The sequence below is a fragment of the Artemia franciscana genome, unplaced genomic scaffold (assembly GCF_032884065.1).
Source record: "Artemia franciscana unplaced genomic scaffold, ASM3288406v1 PGA_scaffold_34, whole genome shotgun sequence".
Lineage (NCBI taxonomy): Eukaryota > Metazoa > Arthropoda > Branchiopoda > Anostraca > Artemiidae > Artemia > Artemia franciscana.
The window spans coordinates 364,967-391,024 of NW_027062670.1; the positions used below are offsets into that span (position 1 = coordinate 364,967).

Here is a 26,058-nt window from a genome sequence, read left to right on the forward strand (position 1 = left end):
CTACAATGCACGGCTTCTTATCTAGCGAACTCAAAATCTCAAATAATGAAGAATATGCCGTTCTTAGACCTTGACAATTCCTGAAATCATCGCTGTTTCTGCACTCGTAGGTTTTGAATACTCATTAGGATTATTCGGATTCGCATAGTTACTTGGGTGATAGTTAAACAAAACATTATCGATGAATTCACCATCCCCCGCAAATGTGTCACGAGCTTGGCTTCCAAGAATAAACCGATCTTGTTCAAATTCATTCAAAACGTCATCATCATCTATTCAATCTCATTGAAGAAGGTGACTACTTTAAAGCGAAAGAGCAAAATAGAGAGAGGGAGAAAGAAAGAGAGATAGAGACCATTTTTGATGCATATTGATACCTCTACCTTGGTGAACACATTTAAAACTATTTGGGATTGTGTCAGCCACAAATGGCGTACTTGAAGAAACACAAAACAGTATTTCTTCAAATTTTTAACAGTTGAATTTCCGTATTGACAATTAAAATTTTATTGTAAACAAGAAACTGAAAAGAGAAGACAAAGTGGAATTTGTATCACCATCTTCTTTTAACTATTTATTTGTTCACAATTATTTATTGATTTGTCATTCTTGTTTCCAGGAAATAATACTAACAAACAGCCATAATCGTTCGCTTATCGGATATTGAAGTCGGATTAGACATAAAATATAATAATCCTCAATCCCCCTACAAAATTAAAGCCTTTTACGCATGGCACCTATTATGATGCTACAAATAAGCCAAATAAAATACAAGATTTAATTCAATAAAATTTATTTTCTAAAAGGAGCATAAAAAATATTAATAGCCTTTTTACACTTTTGATGCAACGACTGTAAATTCATCCTAACATATCTGACTAGGCATCTTCGAAATGTTTCACCACATACAGCATATAACAGGAAATTTATGCTAAAGTTCGTGTAATATGACAGCATAAACAGCTGCTGTAGTACGACAACATAAGAGTAGTTTGGCACCTTCATGCCGGTTATGTCGTAAACAAAGACCAGAACTCGAACACAATAGCTAGAAAAAAAGATTCGGGTAGGTGACGGTAAATTTTACGGCGATAAATTTCCGGCTAAGGTTTTTAGCATTAGATTTGAATTATTGCCCTCCTGGCTTTAAAAGAAAACTTTACAATAAATAGCCTCGTGGAACGTATAGTATTTTTGAAAACCTTGCAGAATTATAGCGGAAAGACAATAAGTAGCCTCAGTTTATATAGGTAAGGTTATGAAGACATTGGTCGATTTTCAATAAAGGAAAATAAATAAACGCCATCTAATATTTCTAATCAAAATAGTAAAGGGAATAATAGCTTTTTCAATGATACTCTGTACCATGAACATGAGCTGATAGCAACACATTAGCTTCCAGAGCTTTTGCTATAGAACTTTTTCTTTCTGGATTATACTCGGCAAAGATTTAGACCATTTTTTTCTTAATTTTGAAGAATGAATTTGGACTAAGCATACTGAAAAGGCGACATCATAATATACATGCCGAAAAGGCGACAACTCCCTTATTACTACGGACATTAGAGCTTGAGATAAAAGATTGTAATTACATGCTTAGCTACTAATAAATGAGAGCGAAAGTAGGGGGGCATTTCCTAATAGCAAGGTGTTTCTGAAAGCCATCTTCAGCCTTTTTAAAAAAAAAATTAAAATTATGACTGGGAAGAAACATCTCTCGGGTGTGTTAGGACCCCACACCCGACACGCGTTAGGACCCCATGGGTGTGTTATACCCGAATGGGATAGGGGAAAGTTGTAAGAAAAATATAAGGGAAATTGGGACTTGTTGAGAGGATGTAAGGAGGTAGGCTTTGAACGAATTTGGATGCAGGAAGAGTGTGCGTAGCTGTATTGGTCTCAGGCAGTTTGACTGTGGTGTGACTTCTTAGTAGCAGTAGTAGTAGTAGTACTAATTTATCTTTTCCAAAACCTATGCACAAGCTAAATTCCTTGATTTTTCCAGTTTCCAAAAACAGCTTCATGATAAGACATTCATTGACCTTTATATATATATATATATATATATATATATATATATATATATATATATATATATATATATATATATATATATATATATATATGTATATATATATATATATATATATATATATATATATATATATATATATATATATATATATATATATATATATATAATTATATACATATATATATAAATATATATAAATGTATATATATATATATATATATATATATATATATATATATATATATATATATATATATATATATCTATCTTCTATATATATAAAAATAAGTTGTCTGTCTGTGGATGTGTGGATGGATGTGTGGATGGATGTGTCAGGTGACGTCACCTGAAAAAACTGGATTAGGTGACGTCAAAACTGAAAAAACTAAAAAAAGGCGAAAACTACAAAAAAAACTAAAAACTAATAAAAAAAATAAAAAAGCTAAAAAACTAAAAAAACTATAAAGGTAAAAACCAATAAAAAACTAAAAAAAAACTGAAAAAACTAAAAAAAGGCAAAAACTACAAAAAAAAACTAAAAACTAATAAAAAAAGTAAAAAAGCTAAAAAACTAAAAAAACTAAAAAAACTAAAAAAAGGTAAAAAACTAAAAAAAATAAAAAATAAAAAAAAACTAAAAAAAAGGAAAAAACTGAAAAATAAGCTAAAATAAAGGTAAAAACCAATAAAAAACTAAAAAAAAAAAGGAAAAAACTAATAAATGACGACACTCAAAGAGAAAGCGACCAGGACAAAAAACTAAAAAAAAAGGCAAAAACTACAAAAAAACTAAAAACTAATAAAAAAAATAAAAAAGCTAAAAAACTAAAAAAACTAAAAAAAGGTAAAAAACTAAAAAAACTAAAAACTAAAAAAAAACTAAAAAAGGTAAAAACTAAAAGAACTAAAAAAGAAAAAAATAAATGACGACACTCAAAGAGAAAGCGACCAGGACAAAAGGAATGTTCGATTAGCAATCAACAAAGCACCGGGACACAGGGAGTATAAATGACGACCAGGACACAAGTAAAAAAAAAAATTAACAAAACTAAAAAGAAGGTAAAAACTACAAAAAAACTAAAAAGAAAAAAAAACTAAAAACTAATAAAAAAACTAAAAAATCTAAAAATCTAAATAAACTAAAAAAGAAAAAAAAAGGAAAAAAATAAAGGAGAAAAACAAAACTAAAAAACGAATGTATATACAGACCGGTACACCGGGATACAAATGACGACCGGGACACAGGGAATATAAATAACGACCGGGACACAGGGACACAACTACAACGGGGACACCGGGGGAAACAGGGGGATATAAATGACGACCGGGACAAAAAAACTAAAAAGAAATAAAAACTAAAAACTAATAAAAAAAACTAAAAAATCTAAAAATCTAAATAAGCTAAAAAAGAAAAAAAAAGGAAAAAAATAAAGGAGAAAAACAAAACTAAAAAACGAATGTATATACAGACCGGGACACCGGGATACAAATGATGACCGGGACCCGGGACACAGGGAATATAAATGACGACCGGGACACAGGGACACAACTACAACGGGGACACCGGGGGAAACAGGGGGATAACCTGACAATCTATTTATATGCAAAGACAATGGGACAGCAAAGAATGTTGTATATTCGCAAGTTTTACGTAGTTAAAACCATATATATATATATATCTATATTCACAGGTGGGACATAGGGACACAACTACAATGGCGCGTAACTATTATGGCGCGTAACGACTTACGCGCGCGGGGGGGCTTGGGGGGGGGCGCGAAGCGCCCCCACCAACTAGGTGTTGGGGTGGCGCGAAGCGCCACCCCAACAGCTAGTATATATATATATATATATATATATATATATATATATATATATATAAGGGAAATAAAGATATATATATATATATATATATATATATACCTAATTCCAAAACCTGACCGCGGGTTGTGTGGATTCTCAACAGTATAATTATCCACTTCTCGAGTCCTATACCTGTTGAGTGAGCAATTTACGCGATAAAACTCAGCAAAAACTGCTTGACACACATCATTCAAACATCAATGAACAGGAGCAGTAGCTTGGTAATCACAAATCTGACCAATGCTAAGCATCTCTTAATTTCTTAAAACGCGAAGTGATATCATTCACATTTTCTATGCAAGTTTTGGTATGCTATAGCTTTACAGTCCCTTAGCTTTAATGTTGAACAAAGACATCATCTAAAAAAAATCTTAGTAGTATCATATTTCTGGTTCGGCGAATAGAAATATCTGAAACTAATGAATCAAAATAAATGAGAGCATCTTAGCATTTCGGTGCAAGTTAAAGCTGCGAGCTTGTCACCAAATTGCATGTTTCATAGGGAATATTAACCTAAGTACTTCTTCCTCAATTACCACTTACCAAATTACCATAGGTGTAAATTAAATGTACTGCCCTTGAACTGATGTTCTGAGGGAAAAATAATGGGTGAAATAGGATTGGGTACGGAGCAGAAATATTTGTGATGTGAAATGATCACAAAACCCCATGATTGACTATTATTTAGTAGACTTAAACTTCTAGTTCTGGGGGTTTTATACCAAGGGTGTCTAGGCCAAGTAAAGAAATATGGTGTCAATATTGCGTTTTGTGATAATTTGAATTTGAACCAATCCTAGTACTGCGTTTTAATGAAGAATAAACATATTCACTATATAATTTCCTATTTAATGACAAAATTTATGACATGTCTCAATTGCGCAGAAAAAAACCACTTTCTACCGTCTTAACCGAGTAGAACCTATATTCTACAGGTAGGGAGGACCTTGGACCGGCACCATCCAAAGAGGTGGCCAAAAAAATTTATCATAAAATTAAGCTACATTATTTTGGGTTACATATCGCCTACGTACTCTAATGGTATTAACTTTTGAAATTGGTCTAGTTTTGAAATAAATATAGGCAACTTTGAATTGAATTTAGTCAGTTTTAAGAGTTTTTAAGGCTCATATTGACAAAGAATATAAAAACCTTTAGAATTTTGCCTGACTTCGCCGGAGGGGTTTATTTCAAGTTTTCAGAAAGTTGGTGAGACTGAAAAAAAGGCCAATTATGTAGAGAATCAAAGTAAATTGTGGGGAAAGTAGTAGAAAGTTCAATATGTTTCATAATTTCATTAAACTACTGATTTAATCATTAAAAGTAAAGGTGCATCTATTTTTACACTCTTTATATTTTCTGTTCTGATAAGTGTTTCTATATGAACCAAGAGAAGCTAATTCAATATATCCAAAAGTAAGCTCCAATATTTACTATAAGCACTGGCCTATTTGAAGTATTCAACATTGTTTATAGCTAAAATGTTCAAAATAATTACATTTTTATTATGAAACTTTTGGGAGCTTCAAGGAACGAACAATTTAATTTGTACTTGACATTAGAAATTTAAAAGTGATTTAGCTGATGAAGCGATGATCAGACTTCTGTGAACTGAGGTTCTTATCTCACTTTAAAAAAATTTAAATACTTACTTAAGATAAGCTTCCAAGTGCTAAGACAGCTAATCACCCGTTCAACAATTAAATTGTTGCAAAATCTTTACTATACCACCTAGAATGTGAATTCGTTTCTATTGGATTTGTCTGAATTTTCTTATACGAATATTGTTAGCAATCAAATCTTTAGCGCAGGTTCTTAAACGAATTTTGGAGCGTTTCAGGTTTTCAGGACCAGGTGGTGCTAGGATTGGGTTGGAGTACAATAAATTAGAACTTGCTCATGTTGTCATCTTTTAAAACATACTGAAAATGATTTTATTTTGAGTCATTTATCTGTCATATGCACAAAAGTATACAACATTTTTCGAAAATTTTGTGCCTCGATGAGAGAGAGAGAGTGAGAGAGAGAGAGAGAGAAAGAGAGAGAGAGGAGAGAGAGAGAGAGAGAGAGAGAGAGAGAGAGAGAGAGAGAGAGAGAGAGAGAGAGAGAGAGAGAGAGAGAGAGAGAGAGGAGAGAGAGAGAGAGAGGAGAGAGAGAGAGAGAGAGAGAGAGAGAGAGAGAGAGAGAGAGGAGAGAGAGAGAGAGAGAGAGAGGAGAGAGAGAGAGAGAGGAGAGATGAGAGAGAGAGAGAGAGAGAGAAGAGAGAGAGAGGAGAGATCCGTTGCAATAGCACATCAAACTGGGTCATACCATTAAGTCTTGACACACATTGCTCTTTCAAAGAATCTATCAATAATAATCACAGATGACATAGTAATTTAAAGGTGAAGCATTACTTGCCATATTTCAAAACATAAAATTTTCTTTTAAACTTTAGTAAATAACGATCGATTGCGAAGAAAAATGAAAAAAAAGACCATATAGTTGGTTTTGCACATCTATGTGACAGATGCAGTTCCACTCACTTGGTTTTGCTTTGCTCAGTTGGACAAGACTGTAATTTTCAGTCCGAAATCAGTCAGAGTTTTAAGTCAAATTTGTGTAATGTGTTTGGGTGCAAATAATGAGCTCTTTCAAAGAAAAGCTGTGACTTTATGGTTTATATTCTATATTTGTGAAGCATGGAGGCACAAAGTAGAAACATGCTGCTGTTGTATTTAGCTTTATGAATTGCCTCTTCAATGTTATAAAACGTATTATTAATGCTCTTCGATCTACTATTAAAACCATTTTTAGTTTTTCTCAGCTGATATCTTAGAGTTAAAATATAAAATTAAACACTTTTAGCCTTGAAACGACATTGATTGTTTATGCCTTTAAATGATTTTATTTGATAATTTCTAGCAAATGGGATCACAAAAGGACAGTCTGTTAATCCATTTTCTATTCGGTCTGTTAATCCATTTTCCGTGGATTATCTTTTTATATTTTGCATTCCAGCTTGTATAAGAACTGATGGATACTACTGCTGCTACTACTACTACTACTACTACTACTACTACAAATACTACTGCTAGTACTATTACTACTTCTACTACTAATACTAAGAACTTAATTCAAAACAAGCTACCTGAAGCCAACACAGCCAAGCACTCTGCTTCTAGATCCCAAACTATTCAAAGCTCACCTCTTTACATCCTCCCAAGAAGTTTTAACTCAAATGTTTCCTCACAATATCTGGCAAACTGTCATCCTTCATCCACAGAGCGTGCCCTAGCCATATCAACCTTTCTCTGGTTATAGCCTTAGAAAGTAGAATTGAACCCCGTTTTTCCTACAGTTTACACTTTGAAATACGTTCAGGCAGCCGCGTTCCCAAAAGAACTCATAGACAATGCTTGCTTGATCACTGTCATCAGCCTAGCTTCCAAAATTCTAATCATGGTTTGGAGACTTATCTTTCTATTCTTCCAATTTTTTTTAACTGTGAATAAACATCTTGTGCCTTGGCTATTCTACTTTTAACATTTTCACTACAGCCACCATCTTTACCTGTAATAAGTACGGCAATAGACCCCCAAGGTCAAAACCGGTGGTGCTGATCTCCGTTTCGAGGCCTTTAAGGCAGGAAGTGCAATGGGGGGCTTGGGGGCAAGCCATCCTGTGTTTATGAACACCCTCCCTGCTATCCTTCCCCAGATTTCTCCAGGTACCCATTTAGAGCTGGGTTGACTCTGGCTGAGCTTACAACGTCACCTCTGAGCCTCTTACGGCTGAGCTTACCTGTTATACTAAATAGGTCAGTGAATCTAACCACTTGATGAATATTCTCGTTGACCATCATTTATCACCGCTTCACCTTCACTTATTTCCAGTCTTAGTGGCTAAGTTTTCTTAACATTGATTTTCCAACCAAAATAGCCAAGAAAATTATTCATTGTTGAAACAATTGCATCTGGAACACTCAAACCATGAGCATAATCTGAGTCTAGGAGATTTTTTCCATTCCATGCTCTTTCATAGTCTTTTCAATGTTCCTTAAGATAAAAACAATTAAAATGGATATTTCAAATGAATTATTGAACGCAACCCCACTTAACTCCTGATGAACGTCGGGGAGTCCACCGACGTCATAGCTTTCCAGAAGGTAGTTATCCTTCTTAAATTTCAGCTTTAGATTAACCCTAGTCGCTGCTAAATAGGGATTTTTACTTTAAACATCAGTAACGTCACTCCTAAATACTCTAAAATCTTGTATCGATCATGTTGGTCTCGGTTTACATTAACGTAATAAGGTTGGCGATCATGTGAGTACCATGTAATCTTATGGGCCATTTTATGACCTAATACTGTATTGGCTATCTAGATCGATATACCTAAGAAATTGCAGCAGTCTATAACCATTACTACTTTCTTCTCTTACACCAAAATTTACTTAGGCTAGGATGCTGCATATCCCTAGTTCTACCATCCTATGAATTAAAATTCTCTAACAAAAATACCATATTTCTACCTCGGATCCTGTATATTTGTTCCTGTAGCTGTCAGAAAAATTAATCAGAGCTATTACTAACTCCATCAATTGGTTCTACGATCAGTTCGATAACAGAAATTTTTAAGTAGTTATGATATTGAACTTTAGTTTTGAAAATTATTTATAAGGGATAGGCTATGTTGGCTTATTGTCAGTCAATACGGCTCTATGATTTTAAGTTTATGTCGCTTAAGAATTAACCTAGTTTTCATAAAAAAGAGAGAAAAAAAAAGCAAAAACCTAACAAGAAACCACATAATAACAACAACCACGAAACAAGAGAATGGAAGAAGAAAAAGAATTCTAATTAAACTTTCCATGAAAATATTTTAGGAAAGAGTAAACATAGTGAACTCATGACAGTTTCCTCGTTTGCCCATAAAATATTCAAGGTGTTTCTACTTCTCGTTTAACACTTCGCTACACAAATGGGATCTGTTATTCTAATCTGAGCAATTTCCTAAATGCTCAACTGTCAGGGAAATTTCCGACAAAATTAAGCCTAAAGAATTTTAAGGCAATAAATAAATAATTTTTTTTAAACACAATCAATAAAATATGGCCAAGCTGTGGTACTGAATCAAGTGTCTGGCAATGAACAGACTTTTGATTGGATTTTACGAGGAAAAAATCAACGAAAATAAAAATTATGACAAAGAAATCTAATGGTTTTTGTCTTACAAAGTTCCCTCCAAAAGAACCTACAAACTGCAAATTTACTGTATATTTTCCTCTTTTAAGGAAAATTACCAGTTTTTTCGAACATGTTATGATAAGAAAATCAACGGCAATAACAATTACGGTAAAGGAATCCAATGGAACAACTCTTTTTGGAACAACTAAATTATAATGTTTTTTTTTCTGAAAAGTTTGAGAAATTTTACCGCTTTGTTTTCCTCTTTTCAAGAAAATTGCCAGTTTTTTCGAACATTTTATAATAAGAAAATTAATGGGAATAACAATTATGGTAAAGGAAATGGTACAACTCTTTCCGTCTTATATTGTTTTCTTCAGAAAAGCTTGAAAAATTTTACTGTTTTGTTTTCCTCTTTTCAGGAAAATTTCTAGCTTTTTCGAATATCTTATTATAATTCCTGAGCTTTAAGGGAGGAGAAGGGGCACACACAATCGTCCTCCTACATGATGCTTCTGACACTAAATATATTCAATGAAATTAAATAGCTTATTTGAGGGATTTTAAGTGGGCAAAAATGTTTAAAGCTGAACTGTATTTTTTTTTATATTTTTCACTAAAGCCTATATGAAATTTTTATCAACTTAAAAAGCATTATTATTGCCACAGAGATGTAGTTTTCACTGTAATTTATTACAAAAATGGGTATAGACAAATAGCTTTTCGTTATAGTAAGGGGAAGACTCGGTCAAACCTACAAGAATATTTTCATAGAGGGGAGAATTTACCCTATTGACTAAGGTGAAAAACGCCTTTTTCTTTACAGAGATCTGTTATATTTACTCCACGATTAAAATTTTTATCTCTTTTTTTTTTTGTGTTCGCTAGAAGTGGCTAGAAAATTTAAACCCTGGAACTGCCAACCCTAATGGGCCCCAAAGAGAAAAAATATATTTTTTTCTTTTGAAATATAAACATTAACATTTGTCAGAGGATGAAAATTAATATTTAGCTTATAAGCAGGCAGACAGATTCATAAGTTGGCTCAAAGACATCATTTTCAGAAACTGTTAATTCCGTTCTAAAAAGTATTTTTTCATAGTCAAGTTTAAAATGAAGCATAATTCCCAACACAAAACGTATTTCAATGACTTGTTTTGTGTAGATGATACTGTATCAATTTGTGACGTCTGTTAAACTGTTAGTGTCCGTCCTTTGCTTTCGTCCAAAGCCAATTTACTCGGTCAATTTACTATCCTTTCCCATGCAACATTTAAGTTTAAAGTGCACTATAAAGACATGTCTTTTGTAGGAAATGTGTTCCCTTATCATTTTATAGCCTATAAAAATTGTTTCAAAATAAAATGTCTGCTGTTTTCCGAAAAATTTCAGGTTCAGTCCAAATAAATTTGGATATTTAGTTGGTCTAAAATTTTTTATAGGTTAAAATAAAGTTCATTTTGATTCTTTTTTATTCTCCTGAGTAACCCCGAAAAAAAATATTTGATTATTAGGAGAGAATATCATGATGAATAAAGACTATATATTTTACACCAAGGATTAAATCATGGACAGTAAAGTGAGTTTAATTACACCTTATAGTTTTACTTACTGCAAGCTAGGAGCATTAAATTAACCCATAGGACTAGTTAGGAGAATGTATTGCATACAACTATACACTGAGCCGATTCATTGCGGACACTTAGAAGAAAATTTTCACTTTGTTAAGGCGCTTGTGGTCTAATTCAGATTTAGGCATTTACTTTGCGTAAGTATCCTTTAAGTACAAAGGACAGTGAAAATTAAATCTGGTTATTTAAGTGAAAATCTACACAAGCATATGTGTCTTAAAAATTAAGAAAAATTGGAAATTCAAATTTGAAAAAAAAGACCTCCATATGAAGCTGTGCAACTTTTGACAGTGGCGGTTGCCAATTTAAAAAAAGAAAAAGAAAAGAAATGCGGGCGAAAAATTGGTAGCAAATAAGCTAAAAACATATGACACTAAACTGCTTTAAAAGGTATATCTTTCTTTTGATGGTGCAATTGTCTATGGGGAGTCAATAGATTGCAAATGATGAATGCAAATGGTTTTTACAGATGAAAGCGCTGTCAAATTAAACTAGTATTGTTTGTTTATTTCCACAGTTCAACGTGGCAACACTGATGAAAGTGTGGCACTGCCCTAAATGCGTTACATTTTTGGAACAGCCACAAGAAAATATTTGAAAATCGTGATTTTCAGAAACAAATAGATGTAAGGTGGGTCCATGGAGGGGGGGGGGTCATTTTATTCTAATATTCCGTATACTTTAGACAAGGTGCAATATTGAGTTCATATGTCAATTTAATTGCTTTCTTACGCATTCTTGGGAGTGCTATGGTCGATCTTCAATTTTTTTTCTGTTACCTACCTTTATCCTTTTCTTTTCATCTTATGCCTTAGAACTTGCAAATAGGAAAATGAAGTACAATGCCATAAATAAAGGCCCGCCTCATAAAAGAGGCGCTGCAATCTCCATACGGCCCGTGAGCCAGTAGTTGAAAACTGCCGATCATGTACATCAATCTTATTTTCAGAATATGAAAGAAAAATGCGAAGCATATAATCCCTTTGTAGTACAGTTTTTCCGTTTTCTCTGGAGAGATATTTCACTTCTTTTTTTATGTGTATGTATTTCAAGTCCTGCAGCACCATCAAGAGAGGTGAATTGTCGTTCTGTTGCTACTTAGCATATTTATTTATAACATGGTCACGTTCGGAATAAACTCACATTAGACATTTGACATGACTTTATTCAGACGTGGTCACGAAAAATGTGGGCAAAGAAGCAGTAGGGAATTATAAAATTTGTATAGCCACTTATGACAAAAATTTAACGAAAGCTACCTCACGCCCCAGGTATATTTTTTCTACTTCCCACTTGAAATTTGACTTCATTTTCTCAGCGAGGAAATGTAAAAGTACATTTGTGAGGATTTTGATAAATGTAAGAAGTTTTCGTTCTGCATAACTTAATAAACAGATGCAGCTGATAGCGTTTGCCGTTCTGAATCCCCCCTTCCACCGTTTACAAACCTTTATTTTGAGATAACATACAAGTTCAGCAGATATTCCACTTCAACCCTGAGAATTTCTCACAGCGTTTCAAATACTACGTTAGCTCAGCTGCCGAAACACTCTATTGCAAAGCTAATTGAATGCCACAATTATAAAGGTGGCCTTGGTGGAGGTGGACAAATAAAAAAAAACAGAAATATTAAGGTTTTTGTAGTCAAAATAACCTAGCAAAAGTATCAGTTGAAGCCTAGACCCTTGCTTCATTACAGCACTTTCTTCTTATTTGAAATCAGTCTTCAAAAGCCGCCTTTCGGAGCTCCCGCCAGGGAGCTGTCTCCTCCCCTCACTTGTTCAATAATTATGTTCTTCAAGCACAAGATAAATGCCCAACCTCATGCATTCTTTCCTCTATAGACACCTCCTTATTATGCTACGCCGACGACGTCTTGAACTTAAGTGGAACGTTGCAAAAAGCTTGGGACATTTTTGAAACGCTTAAAACCGAATATCTAAAACTTGGCCTCAGTTTTAACACTGAGAAAACCGAGATAGTTCTCTTCAATTGGCAGAAAACACCACACGTGCCTTCATTGCCTTTTGGAGAAAATCTCGTGAATACTGCTGACCACATAAATTACCTTGGAGTCCCTATTGGCTCGTCTCTAAGGCATACACGTCTTCTACTGATCAGACACCTCAATCGACGAGTCTCCGGCTCGTATGCTTCCATAGTCTCTGCTAAATTCCTTTTTAGCCGCCCCCTCCTTGCCAGCCTATACAACACTACTGTTTTACCCCATATTCTGTACCTGGCACCATTTTGGAAACTATTCTCGAAGGCTGAACTGTCTAAAATCCGTGCGCTTTTCTTCCGTTTTGCTAAATACCTCCTACGTTTTCCTCCCTGGTACAGAAACTCAGTCCTCATTAAAAAGTATCACATAACCGACCCTCGTGTTGCAGTTGAAAATTTAATCCAAAGACACCATATTAAAATAGTAGATCACGATTGGTATAATCTCCTTTTACAATAGATCTGTTTTCGTTTTATTCATTTTAGTGCTATTTCGTTTGCCCTTTTATTAGTCGAGTCTTTTTCTAGTTATGTCTCTTCTGATATGTTCTTATATATTTTCTTATATTTATATGTTCATGCTCCGTCTTTTTCATTTCGTATGATTGACGGTCTTTCAAATAAATAAATAATAATAAATCTGGGCCACTAAGAGATTTGGGACCTATGGAATTCGCAAACCCCCTGTGGACACCAAAGGTCAGAGACCCCTTATAGGGTCCTTACGATCATAATTAACCTCTGATTTTTGTATATCGGTTTTTTATTTGCTTGTGTTTGAATATATGTGTGGATTTCCTCTTCAAAGTACCTCTGCGAATTATCTCTAGGTTCAATTCTTTGCCTTTTTTTCGAAGGATCAATGGAGAAAAATAAAAACAACAATACCAAACGAACAGAATAAACTAAAATAATGATTAAGACTAAGGGAAATTTTGTTCTTTCTAACTTCAGAGTTTTGTTCTTTAAGATACTTATGGCTGCTCTTGTAGTGAGTGTCCAAGATTCTGAATATCCAGTTCAGTATTGGATAATCATAATTTTTGCCACAATTTGAAACATCATAAGATATTTGTTTTTTTATTCAAATTAAAAGCTGTTTTTGGTTGATTGAACATGAAAAATAGTTGGATGTTTATTGAACAAGGCAAAATAATCGCTCGTGCGATGTGAGTATCAAAAGAACAGTGGCACTGTATCAGTGTTGTATCTTAAACGGAGGGGAATGTGCATTATTGCCAGCACTGTTAACGCTTTGAAATAAACTGTACCAGTTTGCCGACTAAAATTATACCACAAGAGATGAATTTCCACCATCTGAACGGTATATTAAAAATTTGCGGTAACCAGAAGAAAATTTTTAATAGACTAAAAGCTTAACAGATATCCGAGTCTGAATGGACCAAGTAAAACCAAAACGTACCCGGAAATTTGTATTCTACAAAGAACTCCATAAGTACCGCATGGTATCAGGACCTCTAAATTGTGCCAAAAACAGTACAGGTTGCAACGTGTTGGCGACAAGGATTATTGCTTGAATTGTTTCAGGCTCTCACTAAAATCGGGTCTTCGCATTCGGTATCCGGTGCTGGTGATCTTTGGGATCTAAAATCGTAAGTCAAGTTTGTCTTTTCCTAACTGAAGAATCAGAGGCATCTAGTATTAGGATAAGTGCTTACCAATTCTGATGCCTTAAGAAAACCTATGTATAGGATTTCAGTAAATTGGATATCAGAAATCGTAAAGTCGAGTCCGTTTTTTCCTAACTGAAGGATCAGAGACATCTAGTATTAGGATAAGTGCTTACTAATTCTGATACCTTAAGAAATTCTATGTGTAGGATTTCAGTAAATTGGATATTAGAAATCGTTTTTTTCATTTTTGTTTGAAGGGGTGGGGCCTTTGAGAAAGGTTTTCCTCGACGAGAGCAACCATGGATGCATTATAGTAAATATCTCTGTTTTATTCTAGCAACTGTTCACTTTGTTCTGAGCCATGAGTCATGGTACGAGTGAAGGTAGTAAACCCATCAGACAGTTCGTGGTAACGAACTGTAGTAAGGAGCGACCCGGCTCAATAGCATCCAAAACTCTAAAAAATGGGGTTTCGATATCAATAGCTACATCAAAAGAATTGCATTTTAATTGTGATTTTAAATATATCAGTTTAATCAAGTTTAGTCTTATGCATCAAAAGTTGCGAGCCTGAGAAAATTTGCTTTATATTAAAAAATAGGGAAAACAACTCCTAAAAGTCATATAATCTTAACGAAAATCACACCATCAGATTCAGCGTACCAGAGAACCCTATTGTAGAAGTTTCAAGGTCCTATCTACAAAAATGTAGAATTTCGTATTTTTTGCCAGAAAACAAATCACGGGTGCGTGTTTATTTGTTTGTTTGTTTTTTTTTTGTTTTTTTTTCCAGGGGTCATCGTATCGACAAAGTGGTCCTAGAATGTCGCAAGAGGGCTCATTCTAACGGAAATGAAAAGTTCTAGTGCCCTTTTTAAGTGACCAAAAAATTGGAGGGCACCTAGGCCCCCTCCCACGCTCATTTTTTCTCCAAAATCAACGGATCAAATTTTGAGATAGCCATTTTGTTCCGCATAGTCAAAAACCATAATAACTATGTCTTTGGGAATGACTTACTCCCCCACAGTCCCTGGGGGAGGGGCTGCAAGTTACAAACTTCGGCCAGTGTTTACATATAATAATGGTTATTGGGAAGTGTACAGCTTTTTCAGGGGATTTTTTGTTTGTTTTGGGGGTGGGGTTGAGGGGAGGGAGCTATGTGGGAGGATCTTTCCTTGGAGAAATTTGTCATAGGGGAACATAAATTCAATGAAAAGGGCGCAGGATTTTCTAAAATTACTATAAAAAAAACAATGAAAAAATAAACACGGAAAAGTTTTTTCAATTGAAAGTAAGGAGTAGCATTGAAACTTAAAACGAACAGAGATTATTACGCATATGAGGGGTTCTAAAAAATACTTTAGCATAAAGAGCGAGGTATTTAGAAGGAGATAAATACCTCGCTCTTTATGCTATAGTATTTTTAGTAATTTCAACTATTTATTCTACGGCCATTCGGATTCAGTGGTCATTCTTAAAGAATTAGGACAAAACTTAAGATTTAGTGTAAAGAGCGAGGTATTAACGAGGGTACAAAGCCCCTCATATGCATGATAAAAATTTAAGAATATAAAAGTTTATTACGTAAGCTAATTCTTAAGTTACGTATATTTTTTACTAATAAAAATATTCGTTAAAAAATAAAATTTATAGTTGCCTTTTTATGTAACCGAAAAATTGCAGGGCAACTAGGCTTTCCCCTTATTTCTCAAAATCGTCTGATCAAAACTAAGAGAAAGCCATTTAGCCAAAAAAGGAATTAATATGCAAGTTTCATTTTAATAATTTATGTGTGGAGAGCCAAAATATAACATGCATTAATTCAAAAACGTTCAGAAATTACATAAAAAAACTAGTTTTTTTAACTGAAAGTAAGGAGCGACATTAAAAATTAAAACGAACAGAAATTACTCCGTATATAAAATGGGTTGTCCCTCCTCCATCCCTCGCTCTTTACGCTAAAGCTTGACTCTTTGCCACAATTCTGCTTTTTAAAACAATTAAAAGCCTTAGCGTAAAGAGCGAGGGATTGCGGAGGGGACAACCCATTTCATATACGGAGTAATTTCTGTTCGTTTTAAGTTTTAATGTCGCTCCTTACTTTCAGTTAAAAAAACTAGTTTTTTTATGTAATCTATATTAGAATCATCATTCCATCTATATTAGTGACTTATGTTTTACCAAGCAAAACTCTTTTTGCGAGAATTGATCACATCGATAACCATCCGATGTACATAGTATAATGCTATCCACGTTACATTATTGATTTTCCTGGGCACTAAAGCAATCAATAGTATCTCCGATATTAGAAACATAAATTTCGTGGGTACTGAAATTAGTAGGCTGCTGTCCCTACTTTAGGTCCATAGAGGTCCGATCCGGTTACTGCGGACCTGGTTTTATTATTATTATTGATTATTTTGTTGTTGAAACAGAAAAAAGTAAAATCTAGGGAAAGCATTAAAAATTGTGAGAAAATTGTAAGAGTTCAGCAGAGGACCCTTTGCGTCCAAGATATGTGCGTCCAAGATATGTACGCCCAAGACGTCGTTGGACTATTGAGCCGGGTTGCTCCTTACTACAGTTCGTTACCACGAACTGTTTGATTGCCATTTTTTATTTCAAGTTAATATGTTGGATGGAATTGCTACTAAACTAGAACAAAACTAATTGTAACGCTAAACCTACTACAACCAACAAAGTCTTGAAATGAAAAATTCCTCACTCCCTTCAACTGTGACAGCCAAACGTAAACAATAATCTTGGCAATAGATCGTGCAACAATAAAGTAAATTTTTGTATGCATACACCTGAACAATAGATCTAATATTTTTTGGCTAAATTATATAAAAAGTTCACAAGAAAAATAAAATTCAAAACAGTTCTATGGTCTAAATCAGATCTAACATTAATCACTCGAATCCTAGGTCACAATATTTGACCAGGAATTGTTTGAACTAACAAGATCACCAAGTTTTATCTGGCTCGTCAAACCGTACTATAGACGAAAACTCACTTGAATATTCCAAATTCACTATGCCAAACTCTTGGCTTAGGAGAACAAAAGTAGTATAAAATTTTTTGGAAGTTAGATAAGAAGTGACTACAAGGATCTGTTGTAACGTTGACTATGTAAGCTGATGTTGTACAAACTGATTGATAACTGTTACTGCTGTGCTCTGTAAGCTGAGCCAGAATCGACCAAGCTCTAAATGGTTACCTGGATAAATCTGTGGGGAAAAAAACAGGAAGTGTCAAATGACTTGCCCCCAACCACGCATTGCATTCCCGACTGAGAGCAGAAAATTAGGAGATCGTGCCTCTGCTATAGAGACCATTGGTCAGCAAAAAAAGATGGATTTTGACAAATAATTTACAATTTTTAGGATAAAAACAAGATAAGGACCTTTGAATTGTTTTCATTCAAAATTCAATTTTTGTGATAATAATTAGGTACTCTATACTAATGCTCTAAGCATTAATTTTAGTCTGTTATAACATAGTGTTTCAGGTTAAAGTTGGGGGCAAACAAGTAAGTAAATTATAGTTATTAGAGCCATTAACAATCCTGGCACTAAGGGTAAGAGGGGTACTAAGAGATTTTTTTTTTGAGGAGATAGTTCAAATAAAAAAACATTATTGATGTGGCATCTCCAAGGGTGGCATATTCCGTCCTCGTCTTCCAGAAACACTTGGGCAGGATTGCACTAGCAGAACAAACTAGAAGGAGTGATTTCTAAGTTATGGCAAGTTAGAGCACATAGCACATTAGGCCGGGAGTCCCCGGGAAGACTCCCGGCCTAATTGTCGATCTCGGTAATCTTCTTAGTTTATATGATGCAAGCTGTACTAAATGTTCTGTCTATACATTTCCCTTAATATTTGGTTGATCTTTCTTACGATTATGTTCCGAAGTTGTATCATTCTCCACAGGAGATATCTTTTCTAAAGATTGCTTGCAATAAAGTTCTCCCTTAATAGGTGTTACCGATTTTTCCCTCTTTTCTTCCATTACCAGAGTGTCGTATATAATAACCATTATCCAGATTAAATAGCTGAAAAGATGGATACTGCTATTTAAAAGGAGAAGAAGAACGATTTTCTCTAAGAATAGAAAACATAATAAAGTTGTAAGAATTCTTTTAAGGCTTGTCTAAAATATTTATAATCTAAGGCAAGCGTTTAAAATAAAACAACTTTATATTTCATACTATCATTAAATCGGGCTAAGTGAGTGTTTTAAATAATAACATAACATCGTCTAATATAAAAGATGCAATTTATCTGTCATGGATTGCATTTCATTTTTAACATTATGTTTTATTACCTACAAAAGGCACTAGATATAGCAATTTTCTTTAAACGAGCCTTTAAAAAGCTCTCTCGGATTTGAAAATGCCCCACTAGTAGTGGAGGTTAAAAAACAGGAAAAAAGGGGACACATCAGTGCCACCCATGGAAAAGAGTAACTTACTTATTCTTCCACCACGGGACTGTAAGTTTACTGTATAGGATTATTGCCAGTATCGATTTAATTGGTGTACTTTTTGTTTCGGTCTGAGGCCAATTCTTAGAAGTTTCAGGCTATTTTTAAAATTTCCATAATTTCGTTTTCGGAATAACATTTTACAATTAAAACTAATTCAGATAATAATTCCATTTCTGAATCACCTATAATTAAGAGTATTTTCTCACAAGACACTTATTTTTTTAAATGCGTTTCTTAATTTTGTCTACTTCATTCTTTACTTGGTTGCAGCTTTAACCTCAGCCATAAAATGTAGTAACTCCTTTGAGATTGCATGAACCGTTCCGAGGCTAATTTGGTGAACTCTGTATAAAATCAATACCGATGTTGAGAAGAATTACCACTGGTTTCGATTTCAATTAACCAAATCTTTTCGTGGAACACATTTCGAAGCTTTATTGGAGCTTGATTATATATGATTGAACATGGAGAATTTATCTCTATAGTTCGTCGCCATTGATTACATATGCGAAGTTGAACATGGACTCAGCCGAATTTAAATCTAAGATATTTTACATCTAAGAGCATTTAATATTCAAATGCTGTCATATAATTCATATTTTTTTTTTTTTTTAGTAATCTGTGCTATTAGGAATAAAAATATTTTTCTTAATAGTTAAGGACTAAACTTAACTAAATTAATTAATTAATAATTAATTAATTAATTAATTAAACTAAGTTAATAGTCAAGGATTTAACAACTGCTGTGACATAAATATCTAAAAAAAATATACAGTGGACTTGACAAAAATGTTTTTGAAATATTCTTGGTCAAAATAATTTGAGTTTATTAGAACAGAGGTATATGGCCCAATGACCAAAGTTGAATCTGTAAGTAAGCGAATCCTAACTGACCAAAACTTGGAATTTACACAGTGACAAATCCAAGATTTGTTGGGCCGAGAAACATATTCTCTAAAATTTACTCTTGCAGATCCAGGAAGGACCCCGGCCTTAAAAGATTTTTTCTGGTGCCCGCATTTGTTTTTTTTCTGTTTTTTACTCTTTTTAAAAAATAGATTTGTAAATTTGATCCTGACATAGTTCCTGAGACTAAATAATACAAAAATTATTCACGTTAATTTCAAAGCCACTTTTAAAATCTACTTAGTTTCAAAGAGCCACAGTGGCTCTCAGCTCCATAGTTTGCAATTATTTCAACCTCTTATCTCTGATTCAGATTTATAGTCTTGGCGGGGTTCTATTTTCAAGACAAACAACCTTTTTCCCCACAATTTATGATCCAAGTTGTAGACTAGATTGGAAATTTTAAATCGAAATATGCGAGATAAATGGATCTTAAACTTCAGTTTTCCAAAGAAAGCAGCATTGTTTAGATGATAATCAAGTTATTTGGCGCTTTTGTTGGGAGTTTAAGAGACTTGAGAATCAGGGGGTGCAGCTCCAGCATTTTTATTGGGGGACAAGAGGGGCTTCTTATCTGCAGAGTCAAGAAGCATGGGCTATATAATAATTTTTATACAAATTATTGCGGGGGCAACTGCCAACCCTCCCCCAAATGACGCCACTGTTTGAGATAGAATTCAGCTGAGAACCATTTAATGACAATATAAAGTTTGAAATACAATGGAAAACAAGAAAAAACATATATAGTGACAACAAATAATAACAAAAATGATACAAAACAAATAAAAAAGAAAACAATTTAGCGGAGAGACAATTACAGAAAATTAATAATATGGAAATAAGGAAGATATAAAAGAGAAAAAACTATAGCTGAAAATAAATACAGTTGAAGCGAAAGAGAACGAAAAGAAACAAGTCAAAACAAGTTGTAAAACAAAACGAATTTCTAAATAAACAAGAATATCTGAACAAAATAAAGCGCGAGGCCCGTATTGGTTCAACGAAACTGTTAATTTTAGGACGCATGTAACATTCAAGTCATGATACTTGAATCTTGTGAGTAGTGAGGCCTTTTTGGATTCTGGAAGCATCATAGGGGGTGTATAAAAGGAGCTAATAGTCCCTCAAGAAGTTATTATGTGCACCTGGCTCTTAAGCAATCCTCTACCGAACCCGTAACGGTATACTGCACCAACGTAATAGAGTGTTTACTTTTCGTTGTTACGTAATAGGGAATGTTTTTTTTCGAGACGCAAGTGTTTGTTACGTTATAGGAAAGGTTTTCTAGACGATGCAGGTGCATGTTACGTAACAGGGAATGGTTTCTAAGAGATGTAGGTGTTAATTACGCAACAGGGAGGGTTTACTTTGTTTGTTATGTAATAAGGTGTGTTTGCTGCATCACAGTTTTCTTCTATTGTCATGTAATAGAGCATATTAGAGTCCACTAGGGAAACAGGGGAGTTAAGGACATTTTTCTTCAAGATATTTATAAGAAACTAGCTGTTGGGGTGGCAATTCGTGCCACCCCAACACCTAGTTGTTGGGGGCGCTTCGTGCCCCCCAAGCCCCCCCGCGCGCGTAAGTCGTTACGCGCCATATTAGTTACGCGCCATTGTAGTTGTGTCCCTGTGTCCCACCTGTGAATTTATATATATATGTATATATATATATATATATATATATATATATATATATATATATATATATATATATATATATATATATATATATATATATATATATATATTTTTTACTACGTAAAACTTGCGAATATACAACATTCTTGGCTGTCCCATTGTCTGTGCCTATAAATAGATTGTCAGGTTTACCGACTCTTGAACATGCAACATATAATTGTCTATGGGAAAAACAATCTGTATTCAAATCTATACCTCATTATTCTAATGATTGCCCTTGAGCTTTGTTGATGATGATTATTAATCGAACATTCCCTGTGTCCTCGTCGTCATTTATGTATCCCCCTGTGCCCCCCGGCGTCACCGTTGTAGTTGTGTCCCTGTGCCCCGGTCGTCATTTATATTCCCTGTGTCCCGGTCGTCATTTGTGTCCCGGTGTCCCAGTCTGTAATTTCTCTTTGAGTGTCGCGGTCGTCATTTATATTCCCTGTGTCCCGGTGTCCCGGTCGTCATTTTTGTCCCGGTCGTCATTTGTGTTCCGGTGTCCCGGTCTGTAATTTCTCTTTGAGTGTCCCGGTCGTCATTTATATTCCCTGTGTCCCGGTCGTCATTTGTGTCCCGGTGCTTTGTTGATGGTGATTGCTAATCGAATATTCCTTGTGTCCCGGTCGCTTTCTCTTTGAGTGTACCGGTCGTCATTTATATTCCCTGTGTCCCGGTCGTCATTTGTGTCCCGATGTCCCGGTCTGTAATTTCGTCAGTCGACAAACATGACGTCAGTCGACACACAAACATGACGTCACTCGACAGACACACAGACAACTTATTTTTATATGTATAGATTTCACGACATTCCAAAATGTTTTTCAAGACATTTTTCTCCCAAATGTTTTTCAAGACTTCAAATTATTTCAAGACACTTTTAAGATATTTTTCTTTAAGACGTTTTCCAAGATGTTTCAAAAGATTAAAAAATGTTTTCAAGACACATGTCTTCAAGAAGTTTTTCAAGACGTTTCAAGTCTTTTCAAGACGTTTTTCAAGATGTTTCTAGACATTGCAAGGCGTTTTTAAGACATTTTTCTTCAATAAGTTTTTCTTCATGATTTTTATGGATGTTATGTCATAGGGAAATGTTAACTTGTGTTAAGGATGAAGCATTCAACCGTGACCTATTTCTTCAGGATCCTGTGGTGGATCTCCGATTGTAATTGAGGTGGACACACGAAAATGAGAGTTACGTAATGACAATGAACGCGTGAATTGTTACATAATACTTTAAGGTGTTTTAACACCATTTTAAGGTGTTTTTTTCTCAGGGACCCTTTATAGTATAAAGATTTTTGCCCGCATTAGGATTTGAATATAAGACCAGAAATTCCCTCAAATGACCAGACCGGAGCCTTAACCATCTGGACCAGCAAACTAACTATAATATTTTCATTTTGGTAACAGTTTCTACATGATAACCTATTGGAAGTATGGATAATCCACTGTTCCCGCGTATTAGAACGATTAAATGATTCGCATATTTCTTAGCCTTTCCACATGAGAGCACAAGCATCCTAATACTAATGATTTTGGTCTATTAGATACACCTGCATCTTAAAGTGTTTTTTTAGTTTTTTAAAATGACCTAGACAGCTGGAGTTACCTATTCAATCAATGAGGCGTTACATAACACTAGCTTTAGGTATTTTGTTGCGTAAATGTTTATGTATTGAAGTATTATCCTGGAACTAGTAATTTAAAGAATTGAAGAATTTGTACACACAAATTTTATCAATACAAAGCTTTATCAAAACACAGAAAAATCAATTAAAACGCAACATAAGGAAAAACAAAACACAAAAAAGCTCTTAATGATAAATATCAGCAAATAGAACCATGAATTAAGCAAAGATGGGAACCTTAGCAGTCATTTCAAGGGAGTTTATTGTTATTAGAGACATATTTTAGCCACATTAAGATGTATTTCTGAGAGGTATTAACGAAAATGTATAGTTACTATTGCTCTAATAGACGCACTTACAAAAAAAGAGACTCAATTTTGCATTCAGTTATTTCTGATAAGTTTTAATGAAAATGCCAGGTTTCTTTGATCCAAGACTATGCATATTCATGCCACAGTGACCATATGCGTCTGGCTCACCCTAGCAAACAATTTCAGAGGGGGGATGTTGGTATTAGAGGTAAAGTTTTATTTACGCCTTAGTTCACGTTTTACAAAGCTCCTAAAAGCAAAAATTACGAATTTTACTTTTTTGGCCAGAAGAAATATCACGGATGGTTGTGTGGTGTGGGAAAGAATGTTTGGCTAAAATAAATGTCTATGTTAACCGTTGTTTCATAGCCAAATGGCAAATAATGTCGCTTTGCTGTGGCATAGTCTTTTTAGACTGTGGCATAGGTTAGAATTGTTGTTTTGTATCACAAAATGGCCGAAAAGGCCATTCTGCCGTGGTTAAGTCTTTTTGGATAAAATAAACGTTTGTGTTAACCATTTATTTTGTAAGACTACGTGCATATTTTAAATATGAATACAACACAAAACGGTGTATGTGTATGTGCGTGTGTGTGCGTGAGTGTGTTTGTTTATGTGTGAGTGTATGTTTGTGTGTGTCTTTTTGAGTTTGTGTGTGTGTGTGTATATGTGTGTTTGTGTGTGTGTGTGCGTGTATGTGTGTGCATGTGTTTGTGTGTGTATGTGTTTGTGTGTGTGTGTTTGTGTGTGTGCGTGTGTGTATGAATACGTATTTGTATATGTATGCTTGTGTGTTTGTGTGTATGTGTGTGTATGTATTTTTGTGTGTGTATGTCTGTGTGTGTGTGTGATTGTGTGTGTGTGTGTGTTTGTGTGTATGTTTGTATGTACATATATATATATATATATATATATATATATATATATATATATATATATATATATATATATATATATATATATATATATATATATATATATGTGTGTGTATCTTTGTGTGTGTCTGTATGTGTATATGTGTGTATGCGTGTGTCTGTGTTTGTATGTAAGTGTCGGTGTTTGTGTGTGTGTTTGTTTGTTGGTATGTGTGTTTGTGTGTGAGTGTGTGTTTGTTTGTGTTTATGTGTGTGTGTGTGTGTGTGTGTGTGTGTGTGTGTGTGTGTGTGTGTGTGTGTATGCGTGTGTGTGTGTTTTATGTGTGTGTGTGTGTTTGTGTGTGTGCGTGTGTGTGTTTGTGTGTGTGTGTCTGTGTGTAGGTGTTTGTGTGTGTGAGGTAGTGTGTGTCTTCTTTTGTGTGTGTATGGATTTTATAAGAAATCTAGCTCCTCTGTCTGACTTTGGTAAAAAAAAATCTGCCAACCTATCTCAGACTCCACTAGTTTCCTCTACGAGCCGAATTGGAGTACAACTGTCTCGAAAAATTTCTATTCTTACGCCTCTGACTTTTGAATAAACTTTCCATTCTAAAGTTTGGAGTTGTTAATATACCGTAAAAATATTGAAACTAGACAGTCACGCAATAAATTATTTTTTCAAAATGGCATGTTGAATATCATCATGAGAAAATTAATGCCTTAAAGCCAGTTCATAAAATAATTCATCATGATTTTATTTTCAGAAGTCACGTTTCCATTTTGTGGTGCGAGAAAACAATTCTAGCCATCAGAAGACCAAAAAGCTATTGTGTAAAAATTCTGAAATAGTCAATTGATTTAAAGTTATGCAAAAACTATACGAATTTTGAGCCTTGACTTCAGAGGTAGTAGTGCCGTACAGTAGCGCATTCGTTCCCAAAGCTGCAGATAAACCGTTAACATAGACGTTTATTTTAGCCAAAAAGATTCTCTCAAAATAAAGTGGTGTTTCCAGCCATTATGATGTACAAAACAACAATTCTAGCCAAAAGAAGGCTAAGACTCTATTGAGTGAAAATAGTTAATTGATTTAGAATTATTGAAAATCCATACACATATTGAGCCTGAAGTTCCAGTGCAGTAATGCTGTATGGAACCGCATTAGTTTCTAAGAGTGTAGATAGTCCTAAAACACAACGGTTAACATAAACATTTATTTCATTCAAAAAGACTGTCCAACAGCAAAGTGATGTTTTGAGTTATTTTATGGTGCGAAACAACAGTTCTAGAAAAAAGAAAACTAAAATGCTACTGTGTGAAAATTCTGAGATAGTTAATTGATTTAGAATGATCAAAAATCTATAAGCATATTGAGCCTCAAGTTTCAGAGGCAGTAATAGCTTATGGTAGCGCATGCGTTTTTAAAAGTTGCAGGTAGTCCTACAAAATAAACGGCTAATATAGACATTTATTTTAGCCAAAGGACTGACTCACAGCAAATCAGTGTTTTCAGCCATTTTGATGTACAAAACAACAATTCTAGCTCAATGAGGTCCAAAAAGCTATTGCGTGAAAATTCTGACATAGTTAATTGATTTAGAACTATCGAAAATCCATACTTTTATTGAATCTTGAATTTCAGAGACAGTAAAACTGTACGGTAGCGCATTTTTTTCTAAAAGGTTCAGGTAGTCCTATAAAATATACGGTTAACATAGACATTCATTTTAGCCAAAATGACTGTCCCCCATCAAAGCAGCATTTTCAGTCATTTTTTGGTGGAAAACATCAATTCTAGCCAAAAGAAGACTAGAATGCTATTGTGTGAAAATTCTGAGACAGTTAATTGA

The 26,058-nt window shown here is 34.2% G+C and overlaps 1 protein-coding gene across 1 annotated transcript in view; it reads right to left on the minus strand.

Moving 5' to 3' along the window:
- Positions 1-776: 776 nt before the first annotated feature.
- Positions 777-26,058, minus strand: part of LOC136041728 (5-hydroxytryptamine receptor 2A-like) — a 183,883-nt gene continuing 158,601 nt past the window's right edge. The window contains exon 5 of the mRNA XM_065726472.1: positions 777-1,048. Within this exon, the coding sequence (XP_065582544.1) occupies positions 793-1,048 (256 nt within the window). The 3' untranslated portion in view covers positions 777-792. The remainder of the gene's footprint in view (positions 1,049-26,058) is intronic.